Below are 17,141 nucleotides of genomic sequence, written 5' to 3'. Positions count from 1 at the left end.
GAGAGCCTCTACAGCTGTAAACTATGGAGAGCCTCTACAGCTGTAAACTATCGAGAGCCTCTACAGCTGTAAACTATGGAGAGCCTCTACAGCTGTAAACTATGGAGAGCCTCTACAGCTGTAAACTATGGAGAGCCTCTACAGCTGTAAACTATCGAGAGCCTCTACAGCTGTAAACTATCGAGAGCCTCTACAGCTGTAAACTATCGAGAGCCTCTACAGCTGTAAACTATGGAGAGCCTCTACAGCTGTAAACTATGGAGAGCCTCTACAGCTGTAAACTATGGAGAGCCTCTACAGGAGTGACATCACAACAAGAAAGGATAACTTATTAGTATACAACATTTGTATATCTCCATAATTAATAAATTATTTACTGTGCTGTTCAACATAAAAAAATCCCCTCACAACTTACGGATCTCACTTTGCAAGCTGACTTGTGCAACTTGCTAAATTGGCCTAATAAACATTAGAGGAAAAGAAGAAAACAATTCTTCAGGTTTACAAGTCTTTTGCAGCAGACGTATTGCCACTAGGCTTGGGTGAGACGCTGCAATGTGTCTGCTGAACCATGGCAGGGGTGAAGATGTCAGTAGGCCTAAGCCCAGTCGAGGCAGAAACGAGGCAATAGACACAGGGCCTATTGTTCTAGGGGAGGCCAGAACCCCTCAGCATAGGTAATGGAACAAGCAACGTAAGAACACCGTAAAAGGCCTACTGGCCTAAGTTAGGCCCCAACCCTGAAGTAGGCCAACTAGTCCGAAGGCTTAATCACCTGGTCGACACAAGTCCAACAGATAAACATTGTTTTTTTGGATCTTTAAATCGTATTTTTAAAACTTACCTGGGTCATTATATTTTAGAATTACCTTAATTTCACAAGTAAACATCAAGATTAAAAGTTTAGAATCCAAATCAGTATTTCGAACAATTTAAATAATTACCCCAGATTTTAAGGCCAATTGCAAAGAGTCATTATTGACTCTTTGATTACTAATATTGGTGGACAGTTCACTTGTGTTTATCGTAAACCCACAGTCACTAAACCTGGCACAGTCACGCTCTTGTTCTAAACTATTTATGTTAATACCTTGTTGTTGTTGCTTTAGATTCAGCTACTCAGGAGCAAAGCCCCCCCCCCCTCCGTTCAGCACAGGTTATGGTGAGCCCGTAGTGAACTTTTTCTTTAAGTCCTCTCATTAATACCTAAATATATAGATCTTTTAACCATTGATCTGACTACAAGTTATTTAATTAGGAAATTAATATGTTGCATACATATATATATATATATATATATATATATATATATATATATATATATATATATATATATATATATATATATATATATATATATATATATATATATATATATATATATATATAATGTACTATCACTGGTGTAATTAAAAGGACCCACATCCTCGAAGAAGAAGATAAAGAGTGTTCAAAGAAGACCTTGTGGATTCTCACTGAACACTTTAATCTTTTCCTCTCCTACCACCCCTATTATTTTTTATTAATTTTGTTTTATTTGATTTTGTTGCATTGCTACAGTTTACAGAGAACACACACTTATATAACAGTGTTCGAAGACCTCGTTCAGCTGTTCGGAAGTCGGGTGCGTACCCAGGATACAGCATGAATTTCCCCTCTGAACAGCGACACTCAGGCGCTGGAACATGAAATTGGCCGCTCTTGGGTCTCTAGTTTTCCCAACGAGTTCCTCGCCCACCTTCTTCAGAAACTTAAGTGCACATTTACCCCAGGCGCTCAGAGTCTCGGAGCCTATCAGCACGAACGTTCTAGGTCCCTGTACTTGTTTGTTTTCTGGGTCTCTGTTACGAACCCGACTCCATCGTCGGAGCATGGAGCAGCGACGTCAACGCCATCTGTGAGTCTGCTCCCTAAACCCCCACTAAATGGACGACGCCATCTGGTGGTGGTAGTATGATACCTGCAAGAGACGCTAGATTCCTGCCTTGGTCATCCCGAAGAGTCGCTGTAGCTGACCTCTGGTGAGGTGGCTCCTAGAAATCAACGCCCTCTATTGGAATATGAGTTGTATGTCAATGTTAGGGTCCGTAAGTGGTATTTCTTAGTTCACAAGTACCGGCCAGTGTACTGATGACGTGTCTGTATCCACAGAGGCGAGGTAGGGCTGCAGTGGTACGATGACAGTCTACCCAGGGCAGCCTATTATCTCTCTATTTCATTCTGGTTTACGTGAGCAGTGAGCTGCCGCCGAAGAGGAACTGAGTAGTATCTGCGGTCTGCCTGTGAAGTGGCAGTGACAGAATTCGGCGTATCCCAGGACTAGCTAGAGGAAGAGAAGACCGACAGTGAGGTGCTACGGAGGAGTGTAACTAGTTGCAAGAAGCTCTTGTCAGGGGTTCGCTACCCTTGTATTTGTTCGTGTAGAGGTCCAGCAGCGCGAGGCTGATGTTCTCTGCCAGCACCAGGCTGGAGAGTGATTGTGGGCGTTCACAAGGAGCACCTAGTGAGACTGTGTATAGGCTGGCCCGTGGCTAGGGTAGACTCGTGGGTGTTTCCCAGTACTGGTTGAGGACGGTACTGTGTGTTGAGGAAACACGGAAGTTGACAAGGCTGCATTGCATTAGCATCGAGGAGTGCTTAGTGTCCTATGAGAGCGACACATCTGTATATATCAGTGTAGTAATACTTCGTTTATGATTATATTTAAGGTGATGGGAAAGTGATAATATGTGAATATAATGATTAAGGATGAAGCATATTCCTGTCAACGCCCTCCTTGTGTTTTACTTGCATTACCAAGCCTACTCCTTGAAAACCACTACCGACTTGGGGTCGGATACAAGTACTTTGGTTCCTCCAACAAAGAACTTGGTTGCGACCCATAGTGGCCGTAATGTAACACGGGGAGGGGGTTCTCGAATGATCTTTCCTTCTTTTTCCCCCTCTACCCGTATTCTTACTTTGTTCTCTATACTAAGGGACTCCAAAACTTTTACTAAAGCCGACTCCACGCCACGTGGTCATAAGACGATTGACCGACTTAGGATTCTACAACCCGTATGATGTGACATAGGCTTTGAGCAAAACCCTAGAGTCGCCTCCGCCACCACCACCAGACTAGTAACACTGAGCAATGATCGAGGTCTGGATCGATCATGCTAATTAATCAACCTTGGGGCTTGATCCCCACTATAACCGATACCCTTGAAGATCTTTAGTGTGGAATTAATTCACAATTAACGGTAAAGATGACTTCCGATTTGGTGTTAGAATCGGCGCCCAATTCAACTCTGCCTTGTAGGGACCACGTGACCAGGACAAATTCATATACATATAACAAACACATGGAAATAATGAAAATGCAATTTACTAGCTAATTAATTTATTAAAAGAAAAAACTAAAACAAAATCTAAAGATGTTCACTCCCTGTCACTTTAACACTCCCTACTTGACCTGAACGGCAATGAATTGACTATCCCTATAAGAGCTCATTAAGCAACTCTACCTTGGGCGACCAGCTAGATGTTCGTGCTGTCGGGCGGCCGATGATGGTAAGGCCACCTGCCCGAGTTGTTTCTCAAACCACACTAATCTCTCCTCTCTCTGATGCTCCAGGAGCCCAGAGCAGAGTATTGTTCCGCATCGCTTACCAAGTTACTTAGCAAGGTTTAAGTTTAACAATTAACCTCTGTTTGTACTGAATTGATCCAGATTGGTTGAAATATATTATTGAAGTTAAATTACACAAGCCTCTTAAGGAACGCCTAATCCCGATCAAAAAATGGCTATTTAACCTTTGAGAAATTACTGAATGTGGAAACTGTTGACCTATGACCGCCAGGTCGCTGAGGTCACTTCCTCGCTACTGCCTAGTTCTGGCTTCGTGACGTCACTGATGGTGACTTAACTCAAGTCTCCTAATAATTAGAATACTCTTGGTACTATAACCAGGAATATTATACAATACCATTTTAATACAAAATGAATAAAGGCTAATTTCTCTAAATAAGTGAATACTATAGAATGGTTCATTATACAAAACTATGAACAAAGATGTCCGCCATTTTGTGACTCAGACTTGCTAATCCCCAGAGGAATGCGCGTTGGTCAGGTCCTTACACGACTTCTGGAACCTTCTGGATAATTCTTACAACAGCCTAGTTTGTTACAACCTCCCCCCCCCCCCCTCCGCACAAGCACTTAGTAAACCTTGTTAATTTGTTAAAAATATTGAGGTTTAGTATCCAAACCCACAATTCAACTCATGCCACAAACAAAAGCTAACCTAACTAAGAACATTTGACAATTATTTGAGTGTCCAACATCATCAACATGTTTAAATTCATAAATTTCTCAGCTGTCAACTGACAGCAATCTTCTAACATCAGGAAACAGACATCCTATCCTTACTGACATAGCTAAATAACATGTCCCTACTCTACCATCAAAGACTAGCTATTAAAATCTCTTGGCTCTTCACTAGCCAAGTTCATGTGTCCTCTAGAGCCGGCCACACCGTGCTCCGCTATAAAACATTAAAGTTATATCTTCAAACTGAACTTTCAGTCGTCCGGGAGCGTACTACTGAACTATTAAGTTCACATCCGTGTACCGACCACTCCCCACTCAATGTCAACCTTGACATGCTAAGGAGCACACCTAATGTTTATTACATGTATCTATAAATATAAACAAAAATTTCTTTACTATATCACAGGTTTCAGCTGACTGTACAGCCAAGTGTTCTCACTCACTAGAAGTGTCAATGTTTATATTGGTCCGCCTCTCCTGTGTTCAAACATTCTGAAAAAAATAGCACACAACATAATTTTCCATAACCGTTTGTTCTGGGCTTAAACAATTACACAGGGTTTCGATTTGAATCAATGACCAATATATAGAGTAAAATTTTCATATATCATTATACCAGAATTATTTTAAATCTGTTTTTCAAAATTTAAACAAAAGTGTCCAGATATTCTTTACACAGATGTTCAGAGCCAACTTTATCGTTTGTATCAATTGTTCATATTGAGTAATCGAGAAAAAAATCGATGCTGCTGGATGCTGAATGTAGTCGCTGACAATGACGATGTCGATCTTGCTTCTCTCCATGTGTAGACATCAATACCTGGTCCTATTGTACTCCCATCCGGTAGTCTTGAATGACGACAGAGTGTAGTAGAGCTGAGTGCCAAGTGACAGCTGTAGAACACTGTTACTTCGGCCATTGATCTTGCTCTCGACAGTCCACACGTCTTCATATCAATCACAGTTCACACGGCAGTCTTGATGTTAAACTTGACGGCGCAGATGACCACAGCAGAGAAGGACTGGATGTACCAACAGTGTCTCGTAACAGGAGTGGTGTCAGAGGGTCGTAGAGGCGGGTTGCTTGTTTGCAGAACAGGTGAATCTCGTCTTCCATCATTGCTCACGACATCTCAGACGTTTCTTAGTGTCACCAGGTTACTAGGCCGTAAACACCAACTGTGTATACCCTCGTACCGCCGACTTTAGGCCAAAGGAGACAATTTTGTGACCTTTGTGACGGTGTTCCCCCCCTTATATTTCTCCCACGCCTGCTGTAAGAGTCATGTCCACTTTACCCGAGCGCTCTCTACGTCGCAGGCATCAGTTTGATATATATGGGAGAGTGTAGTGTTCTCGCAGTGGCGAGAAATATACTTGCATGCGTTATCATTAAATGAAGTGCAGAGTGTTATTCCATGATAATGAATTATTGTGTTCATTAATATAGAAATGTGTGATTGAGCCCAAGACCAGTGCAGTGAATCATCTGCGTTCTATTGCCATTATAGCAGTAATCGTGTTGTGTGTTAATACAGTGATAGTTGAGAATTTAAGGAAACAGGCGCCTCACGCCAGACAAACAGATAAACGAACATTCGCGCGGTGAGAATCGCCCAGCTGATTTTGACATTGATGTGAGGGGGAGTATTGCCAGCTTGGCGAGTTCATGATTATTTGTGAGAACGAGCACTTTCGCATGAAATAGTTGTTTGCTTATTGATATAATTATGTGATGTCTTGAGTTTTAAGTAAAACACAAAATACCTTGGCGTTTGTATCATCCCCTCCATATTTCTTGTGGCTATATAATACGTGAAAGGAGATAGAGTGATAGAAATAAATACCTGCCTGATATCAGACCTATTGAGTGTGCTCTTGCCACTGTTACCACAATTCAACAAAACCACTGATGTGTTACTGGACACAGGAAACACCAGTTGGCGACCTTATGGTTAGTAGTAGAGCCTTCTGTCGGGGCGGGCACACAGCAGTTAAGAGAAAAAGCTGTGTTCTCACTCATTCTCGATCAGAGGCCGGTTGGGAGTGACTGGGATACTCTCCTGGCGTACAGTGGCGCCGCGAGGATAGAGTGAAGACCCGCAGGGCTACGGTGAGTGACCTTGGGTATACTGTTACTCGCCCCTCTTACGGTGAACCCCGACACCTTCTATTGGCGAGTCCCGGTACTCTGTAGGGAAACCGTACCTTCCACCTGTGACCGCCTTAGTTCCGCTTTCTTGTTGCTTCAGATGACGTAATCATTAATCTTCCGGCGAAATTCTTGAGTACTGCTACGTGCTTTCCATTTCTTGACCTCTCCTCCAACACTGCTGGAATGGCCGCAATCTTGATGACGCAGCAGGTGGGTAGTGGTGATCTCGAGACAGCTACCCCGGCGTTGTATGGCACCTCTGGTGACTGCTATAATGTTGACAGCTCGCTGGCCCTGACAACCTCGTTAGTGAAGTGAGGCATCGGCTGGGTGACTCTTGGACAGTCACTCGTCCCCAAAGTAACTGATGTATGGGTTACTGGGTCTGGTGGGGGAAGGGCTTTGTGTAACGTGCCTCCCCCCTCGGTCTTTACAGACAAGGGTTCACGTGTGGCTGGAACAACTGGGTCGGTGTACCAATCAGACCTGGGAACAGACAGACACAACACAGTGGAAGCATAGATATACTCTGGGTTTGGTGGAGGTGGAACCCCAGAGCACGGTAAAAGTTGCTATCTGAGTCACGTATAGAGATAGTTCACCTCATTGCCTTTACAGGAAAATCTAATGAATACTAAATTATACTAACCAAGGAAGCTACTTTACTGTATAGCGCGAGATCTCGTCACCATAGGGTGGCGAGACTGCACCTGACTACTGACGAGCGATGACAGAGGGTCATCCTCGTCCTCTGAATCGTCGGTGAAGCCATGAGTCAGCACTGCCGAGTCAGAAACTAGACCCGCTGAAGGCAGTTCTAATTCCTCTCTAGCATGATAATGTTTCAATTTATTTACATGAATTGTCCTTTCCACCTGGTCCTCGAATACTCCCTTTATAACAAGATTAACCGGCACTGCCCTTTTAATTACTCTATATGGCCCTCGCCACCTCGGAGCTAGTTTCCTACTCTGATTGGCGGGCGCAGCCTCATTCACTCTCAATACGAGGCTTCCTTCCTTCAACTCAAGAGGGCGCACTTTCTTGTCATAAAAATGAGCATACCGATTCCGTGCCTTCTTGGACGCTTCAGCTGCAATCTTCCATGCATTTTTCATTTTTCCAAGGACCTCTGAAGGATAGTCCTCCCCGTATGCAACATTGTCTGTTAAGCAGACCTGAGGGGAAATTGCATGAATTACCAGTAAACAAATGAAGTGGTTGGGTGTTAATTGATTGGTGGATGGCAGTATTCAAGGCGAACTGAACATAGGGTAGGTGTTCATCCCAGGTGTTTGCATCATGTTCAGCAAGGATTGCAAGCATATCCTTGACTGAACGATTAGTCCGTTCCGTCATTCCGTTTGCTTGTGGGTGGTAGGCTGTTGTAAAAGCCGAAGTTGTCTCTAAAATCTTACAAACTTCTCTAAATATATTCCCATTGAATTCTTGACCCCGGTCAGAGACTAAAACTTTAGGAGGTCCGAATACAGTAACGAATCTACGCAAGAACGCATCTGCAACCGTACGAGAATCCTTCTGAGGCAATGCAACTAGTGTAGTGTACCTAGACAAATGGTCAACTAGTACCAACACGTATCTGTTACCTGAATGACTGTGGTGTAAATCAATCAAATCGGCCCCCACACGATCTAACGGCTCACGAATTTCAGGAAATTCCTGAAGTGGGGCTTGTACCTTAAGGGTACCTTTCCTCCTCTGGCAACGAGGGCACGACTTCACGAAATTGATTCCTTCAGACAGTAATCCTGGAAAATAAAATAGAGACTTTGCTTTCAAGTGGGTTTTAAAGACCCCTGGATGCCCTGCAATTTTAGAAGCATGCGCAAGCTTTAACGCTGATGACCGCAACGCGTCCGGAATAACTAGTTGAAATACTGCCCTATCATTCTGGCTATTTACATAATACAGGACGCCCTGTTTCATTTCAAAATCATGAATAGGTAAATTCTTTTTCTTTTTCGGGTATTTTCCTCCCTCTAAATACTCAATAATCTCTTTCCATCTCGGCTCGTTCATCTGGTATTCTCTCATTTTATCTGATGGAATGGTTTCAATATTTTCGTTAACTTGAACTGCCGCTATGTTTCTACTTAGCGTATCTGGCACAACATGTGCTGGACCAGGCTTGTACAAAATCTGGAATGAGTGGGCCGAAAGTTCGTGAGACCAGCGTGACATTCGTGGGCATTTTGTTCGCTTTTTAAATATGTGCGTTAACGCTCGATGGTCTGTGTAAATTACAAAGTGCCGCTGAAATAGGTAAGGTTCGAAATACCTAACTGATTCTACTGCCAGTGCCTCCCGATCCGTAGCTGAATAACGAACTTCAGGTCCTTTGACCTTCCTACTGAAATAGGCTACTGGATGGGGTAAATTATCCGCATCTCGCTGAATTAAGCACCCGCCTATAGCTATACCGCTGGCGTCAGTGTGCACTTCCCACTCTTTCTCAACATCAGGAATAGCCAATACCGGTGTCGTGATTAGTTGGTCTTTCAGTTTGCGATAGGCCTCGTCATGCTCAGATTTCCATACAAACTTCGCATTTTTCTTTGTCAGATCAGTCAGGGGTGCTGAAATGCCAGCGAAACCTTCAATATGACGACGAAAATATCCGGCCGCCCCAAAAAACCTACGCACGTCCTTTGCTGTCTTTGGAGTAGGCATGTCAGCAATGGCGCGGCAAGAATCTGGGTCAGGTCGGATACCGTCTGGGCACACCTGGAACCCCAGAAATTTTAATTTCTGAGCCGCCAAGGTGCACTTCTGAACATTCAGCCTGAAACCTGCCTGATTTAACAACTTCAAAGTCTCAGTCAAGTCCCGTAGGTGTTCCTCAAACGTCCTGGAATATATCACAACATCCTCCAGGTACGCTAAAGAATGCCTACCCAATACCGGACTAAGGATAAAGTTGATGGCCCTCTGAAACGACGAAGGCGCTGTCTTTAAACCAAACGGCATCCTACGGAATTGATAAGTGTGCCTACCATCCGAGAATGCTGTTTTTTCCCTATCCTGTACTGCCACTGGAATCGCCCAATACGCCGATTTTGCGTCAAGAGTTGAGAAATACTTAGCAGCACCAAATTGATCTATTATCTCCTGTATTCGGGGCAACGGATACACATCACCCTTAGTTAATTCGTTCACCTTCCGGTAGTCAACACAGAAACGATAACTACCGTCCGGTTTCCGAACTAGCACAACAGGAGAGAGCCACGGTGACGTACTAGGCTCTATTACGCCCTGTCTCAACATTTTCTGGCACTCCTCCCTGATAACATTCTTTGCCTGTTCCGGCAACCTCCACTGTCTCGTGTACACAGGCAAATGATCACCAGTTGGAATGGTGTGCTCGATCTTATCAAGGAGACCAATCTGGTCATCCTCTGTCGCAAACAATTTCGGGAATTTTCGTAAAACTCCTCTCAGTGCCTTCCTATCCGCCTGTGTAACATGTTGCAAATCAAGTGCTGAAATTAATTTTTCTACCTCTTCTACATTCTGTGCAACATTTCTCGTCTCGTATTGTACTTTGGATGGAGTCTTCGTATCTACCATGTGCAATGCACTACATTGTGCAGTGACGGTTGGCGTCTCAGCTGACTCATGGTGAAAGATTTCTGTGTCCTCCACCATGGTTCCCTGAGATACCCTATCACCTGCCCTGAAGCGAAAAGTCTTATGTGAAAGATTGACAACTGGAATGAGTGCACCTTTATCGAGCACTACAATTAAGTGATGAGGAATTAATAAGCTGTCACATCTCCCAGCCACCTGAAGGGTGGTACCTGGTTGTATGTGACGTCCCACGGCTACTTTAATAAATTTAACAGAATGTGGTGGGCAACTCTGTTTGGTCAATGCATGCAATGCGCATGACCTCTTAACTGTGTCTGGAAGAGACTTAAAAATCAATTTTGGATAGTGCGCATTATATTTCTGCTTCCTCTTAATTGAAGCTACAACTGGGGGATGGTCGATCATCTCCACTGGGTAGGAAGTCTGTCCCAACTGCAACCTGCAGTTACTAGCCCCTTTTTGAGCAGACAAGGAATAATCAAATCGCGACAGAAAATCAGTTCCCATTAAGATGTGACCCGGGAAATCAAGGTTCTCTACGATTGTACATGTGTGAGGCTGCAATTCCCCATCAATCTCAAAATTAACTGTACCTTGACCTACGATCTCAATCTTTTCCCCATTGACCGCTGTTAATGTCTTTGCGCAACGTTTAAGACGTGCATGCTTAAAAGTGCTGAAGGCTGACTTTTTAATTACCGTTGCCTGGCTTCCTGTATCAACAAAAGCTGTCAATCTTACACCTTCCACTTTCACCTCAAAAGTAGGCCTACCATCACTAGGAGCCTGCTTTCATGCTTTCGTAGTAGTGACTTTACAGTCCCTCTGTATATGCCCACGCATCCCGCAGGAGTAACACCTCCACGGATCCCTGTTGTTACCCCGCGCAGGGTGGCTCGAACTTGCAGCTGAGGGCTGCTTCTCCCCTGATGAACCCGCGCCACAGTGACTCGGCTTGGCTCCCTCGCCTTTACTTAACGCCTCTACGTATGGCGACAATTGAGTGCCCGATGTCCCTGCGCGCGTCTGCCTGTCTAAGGCTGTGGCGGCCTGTTGGACTAGGTCTTTATAACTCACAACCGCTCCCCCCGCAAGTAGCGTTGGCCCCATATCAGAAGGTAACGTTTTGCAGAACAATTGTTTAGCGAATCGCTCTGCCTGACTCGAATCTAACCCCAGTTCCTTAGTGAGGTCGTCAACCCTGCTCTTTAATATTGTCCCGAAATCCTTGACAGTGTTGCGGTCATCCCTCTTAAGTGACTGGAGATAAAAATGAGCCTCATCTTCTGACACCTTTTCCTTGAATCTGTCCCCTAATCGCTTGGACAAACTGTGGCCAAGTCGTCAGGTGCTGAAACTCTGTCAGTCTCGCCAGTGGACCGGATACGTCCACTCAAACCCCCCTAGCAAGAGTAATTTTCAAACTATCCTCTGGGACAGCCTCCAGCATCGAACTAATCTCACAAAGCCAGTCTTCCACTCGGCGGTTACGTTCCACCTTAATAAGCGGGAACTCCGTACCTCTGAGTGTCGGCAGAGTCAACTTGGGAATCAGACTCACAATTCCCGGTTTGTGTGACGCTGGGCTACTGGCAGTGGGTGGGAACTGGGTTGAGGTTGGGATTCGGGCTGAGGTACGGTGTGGGTGGCCTTGGGTTGAGGTATGGTGTGGGTGGCCTGGGGTTGGGGTGTGGATGGAGGTTGGGGTTGAGGTATGGTGTGGGTGGCCTCGGGTTGGGGTGTGGATTGAGGTTGGGGCTGAGGTATGGTGTGGGTGGCCTGGGGTTGGGGTGTGGATGGAGGTTGGGGTTGAGGTATGGTGTGGGTGGCCTCGGGTTGGGGTTGAGGCTGAGGTATGGTGTGGGTGGCCTCGGGTTGGGGTTGAGGCTGAGGTGTGGTGTGGGTGGCCTGAGGTTGCAATGGGTATGGGGTGGCCTGGAACTGGGATGGGTATGGGGTGGCCTGAGGTTGGAATGGGTATGGGGTGGCCTGGGGTTGGAATGGGTATGGGGTGGCCTGGAGTTGGAATGGGCATGGGGTGGCCTGGGGTTGGAATGGGTATGGGGTGGCCTGGGGTTGGAATGGGTATGGGGTGGCCTGGGGTTGGAATGGGTATGGGGTGGCCTGGGGTTGGAATGGGTATGGGGTGGCCTGGGGTTGGAATGGGTATGGGGTGGCCTGGGGTTGGAATGGGTATGGAGTGGCCTGGGGTTGGGGGAAGGGTTGGTATGGGAATTGAGGATGGCGTTGGTATGGGAATTGAGGATGGGGATGGTATGGGAATTGAGGATGGGGTTGGGGTGGTTGTAGTGACGGATGAGGTGTACCTAGGTGTTGTGGGTGCTGTGGTATTGGTGTTATATTGGGTAGTTCCTGCTGTTGGTGTGGTTGTTCATGTTCCCGTTGAACAGGTTGCTGTTCTCTACCGAGCGAAGTGGGACGTCCTGCCATACTAACTGAGGCCCCCTGTCTGCCCTGTTGGCATGGCGTCGATGTTATTTGTGGGGGAACCCAAGACGGCTCTCCCCACTCTTGGGACGACTCCTCGCTAGACTCCCCACTCATGTCAATAATAGTATCTGTACTGGGATGGAAAGATACCCTCGACTGCCGAGTCCCATGCAGAACCCGTGAACTCGTCGCTTCAGTCCCACTGACCCCACCTGTGACGTCAGCTGAGCTACCTGAGCAGACCCCAGTGGTGTCGGAAGAGGTGCTGTCCTCTACACTTCCACTCCCACTGGTCTCTACTGACTGGTCACTATCTTGGTTAAACATTTCCTGTGATTCCTGGTGTGCCATGTCTCTTGTAACTACCCTTTAGTACACCCTCGATCCGGACTCACTACAACCGTGATCTTATACAATATATAAAAAAAAATCACAACTCTTTTCCAAGAGAAAACTACTAAATTCCCAAAATAGGAAATACACCGATTTATCGAGAGAATCGCTGAAGTGAATTCGATGAATGAGTGTCTGCCCCGCACTTGCGTCTGACCGTGAAATATCCTGCAGTTCTAATACTGAAACCAAAGTCCTTTACGTTAAAAAAATTAAAGAATCTGATTTATATAAAACAATTTAAATGATAACGCAACTAACGCGCAGCACTCGTGATGGATTAATAAGGAATATTTACTGTACTTGAATACTAAACGCGCTTGAAGTGAGCAGCGTGGCCACTGATGACTGATGGAGTGGGACCAGCTGCGCTGAAAAAAACTAAGTCCCGCGCTTTTTCGCTTAAACGCTGAAAAATCAAAATTTTGTTCTGAAGGAAAATAACTAGTTTTACGTTAATAAACCGCTCTAGTAATTAATATAGACACCCAGGACCTATAAATGCTTGCCAAAATTTGAATTTTGACCGAAAACTGCGTTTTTACTCATATGCTGGACTCTGCCAATTTTTCTGACTCCGAGGGAAAAAATTCTATCACCCTAAATATCACAAAACTCCTTTAATTCGCAAAAATTTGGGTTTCTCGTTCCCAGATATAAATAAGTTATTATTTAATACTGACGCTGTAGGCCGAACAATACTGACACCTCGGGCGGTTTCAACACTCATTAATTCGAATTTGCGTCAAAGTCCGCGATTTCCACCTCAAGTGGACTCTGACAAAATTACAACCCGATTTTCTCGAAAAATAACATTTAATAATAAAAATTCAGCAAAAACGTAATTATCACTGTTTAATGCTTAAGAACAGAATTACGTCCCTTGTGCGCACTAGAGAGTAATACTGACCCTAGAATATACACGAAACATGAAAATTCGAATTTTCGCCAAAAATGTACGATTCTAGCCCAAGCTGGACTTAGAAAATTTTCCACCTACGTTTCTACTGAAAACAGAATTCCTAGTCTAAAAACGCTATTCTACCGTCTTATTGGTAAAAACTAGAAAATATCACTCGCATCGACTGGGGAATCCTAATGACGCCCAGATCATATACGTGACCCACGAATACAAATAAATTACAGTTAACGACTTTCTGACGTTGACTTAGCCGAAAACTTATCCCGAAATACTGAGAAATATTTCCCGAACTCTATTAAACATTTACAACGAAAATTACTATCCCTTAACAAACTCCTTCACTTACTATAGCGACCGACATATAGCCCTAATTTCAGAGGATTAACTACGCTCTAGAAAACCACACCTCTGACTTAGACTAATACAACAGGGAATAGCAAAGCCTAATGTATGCACTTAGCCTAATATACAAGAAAATACTAACACTTGGGAAAAACATTTAACCGGGGATTGAATTTAGGGAAAAAAAATTAATCTCTAGAACAACGCAAATAAACGGAATTACTTTATAAATTTAAGTATACTTAATTCAAAGATACACTCGACTTAATCCTATAATTGCTCCTACCGGCCCGCCGTACCGCATCTAGCCTAGGGGTCTCGACCATCTAGATTCCAACAGAGCGACATGCAGCTTTCAGCAACAATTAAGACTAGAGACGACTCAACCTCCACTAAGTGTGCGATCACTTAGTTGTTGAGTCGCTGCTAGGTAGGTTACTAGTCCGTCCCTCGGAGGCCGCAACGCCCTTCACGGATTTACGTTTTTCCTAGCGTTTTGGGTCGTCTAATAACGCCCTCGGACCTATCTCCTGGCGTCCCACAGATATATCCGCCCAGACAGCCCACAAGGAACTGCTGTTGAGAGTATGGCGGCTCCCAACACCTCTGAATTAATTGCAATGGGTCGAGTATGGTACCCAGTCCATTCAACTCGGAGCGGTCTCCTATTCAATAAATCTTAACAGCCTAATCTTACTACCTAAACCTTAATCATATCAGCCCGCATGAACCCAAGATTCGCCAATCCCCACTCAAACGCACTGTTGTGAGGCGCACTGCTAATCCTGACCCGTGGCTATCTCCTTAGCATCCACGCACGTGTTCGAATGGCTAGATGCGTGAGCCTTTCAACAATTTCAACAAAATTGTTGAAACCACTGCTGTGCACCATTGTAACACGGGGAGGGGGTTCTCGAATGATCTTTCCTTCTTTTTCCCCCTCTACCCGTATTCTTACTTTGTTCTCTATACTAATTGACTCCAAAACTTTTACTAAAGCCGACTCCACGCCACGTGGTCCTAAGACGATTGACCGACTTAGGATTCTACAACCCGTATGATGTGACATAGGCTTTGAGCAAAACCCTAGAGTCGCCTCCGCCACCACCACCAGACTAGTAACACTGAGCAATGATCGAGGTCTGGATCGATCATGCTAATTGATCAACCTTGGGGCTTGATCCCCACTATAACCGATACCCTTGAAGATCTTTAGTGTGGAATTAATTCACAATTAACGGTAAAGATGACTTCCGATTTGGTGTTAGAATCGGCGCCCAATTCAACTCTGCCTTGTAGGGACCACGTGACCAGGACAAATTCATATACATATAACAAACACATGGAAATAATGAAAATGCAATTTACTAGCTAATTAACTTATTAAAAGAAAAAACTAAAACAAAATCTAAAGATGTTCACTCCCTGTCACTTTAACACTCCCTACTTGACCTGAACGGCAATGAATTGACTATCCCTATAAGAGCTCATTAAGCAACTCTACCTTGGGCGACCAGCTAGATGTTCGTGCTGTCGGGCGGCCGATGATGGTAAGGCCACCTGCCCGAGTTGTTTCTCAAACCACACTAATCTCTCCTCTCTCTGATGCTCCAGGAGCCCAGAGCAGAGTATTGTTCCGCATCGCTTACCAAGTTACTTAGCAAGGTTTAAGTTTAACAATTAACCTCTGTTTGTACTGAATTGATCCAGATTGGTTGAAATATTTTATTGAAGTTAAATTACACAGGCCTCCTAAAGAAGGCCTAATCCCGATCAAAAAAATGGCTATATAACTTTTGAGAAATTACTGAATGTGGAAACTGTTGACCTATGACCGCCAGGTCGCTGAGGTCACTTCCGCGCTACTGCCTAGTTCTGGCTTCGTGACGTCACTGATGGTGACTTAACTCAAGTCTCCTAATAATTTGAATACTCTTGGTACTATAACCAGGAATATTATACAATACCATTTTAATACAAAATGAATAAAGGCTAATTTCTCTAAATAAGTGAATACTATAGAATGGTTCATTATACAAAACTATGAACAAAGATGTCCGCCATTTTGTGACTCAGACTTGCTAATCCCCAGAGGAATGCGCGTTGGTCAGGTCCTTACACGACTTCTGGAATCTTCTGGATAATTCTTACAACAGCCTAGTTTGTTACAGTAACAGTCTCCCTGAAGGTGGCCGCCCCGCCTCCCTCAGCTGCGCTGTAAGGTAGATAGGTATCAGCCAATGTAGACGCTCACGTGTAATCCCACACGACCTGTTTTCCTTCCCTCCACGGCTGCAGGGTGACTCCATCTGGGCGTTTTTGGCTGTTGTCAGGCCTGCACAACTGGGGTTCCCTTTGTGCTGGGAACCCAGCTGTAGCCAAACTTCTCTTGATGTCATTGACTGCTTCATATCTGGCAATCTTTCCCTGTGTCTTACGACAGATGAGACCATGGCTGCCGTATTGGTCTGCCCGTGCATGGCCGCAAATACACCGGTGTTCGATGGAGATAGGGGCGGCAAGGCGCAGGGCAACACCCTGCGTTGCAACACACACATATATTAATATATATATATATATATATATATATATATATATATATATATATATATATATATATATATATATATATATATATATATATATATATATATATATATATATATATATATATATATATATATATTTACTTAATCCTTTTCAAATAAATTTTTATATATGTACTATTCTGGATAAAATTTTATATGACAAATTTTCACATAGTCAAATTTTCTGGTCAATACATTTCTTAAAATTTCATAACACTAAATATTCGTAATGAAATTCAATACAATTTGATGAACATTTTCCCCAACATGAAATGTGGTTTGTGTTTAACAATACAATCACAGAATTGGAACTTATTAAAAACCAAAAGATCCTTTACCCAGTGATCGCAGTTACTGTATACCCGTAGT

The 17,141-nt window shown here is 44.2% G+C and overlaps 1 protein-coding gene across 1 annotated transcript in view; it reads right to left on the bottom strand.

The window, feature by feature from the left end:
• Positions 1-12,878, bottom strand: part of LOC138368861 (uncharacterized) — a 58,809-nt gene extending 45,931 nt beyond the window's left edge. Inside the window, exons 1-2 of the mRNA XM_069331574.1 lie at positions 12,761-12,878; positions 10,670-10,789 (exon numbers count right to left, since the gene is read on the bottom strand). Of these exons, the coding sequence (XP_069187675.1) occupies positions 10,670-10,789; positions 12,761-12,878 (238 nt within the window). The remainder of the gene's footprint in view (positions 1-10,669; positions 10,790-12,760) is intronic.
• Positions 12,879-17,141: the final 4,263 nt, after the last annotated feature.

The sequence above is a fragment of the Procambarus clarkii genome, chromosome 3, assembly GCF_040958095.1.
Source record: "Procambarus clarkii isolate CNS0578487 chromosome 3, FALCON_Pclarkii_2.0, whole genome shotgun sequence".
NCBI classification, from domain to species: domain Eukaryota; kingdom Metazoa; phylum Arthropoda; class Malacostraca; order Decapoda; family Cambaridae; genus Procambarus; species Procambarus clarkii.
The sequence above is the reverse complement of the archived record's forward strand: the minus strand, read 5'-3'. Positions and strand labels throughout refer to the sequence as shown.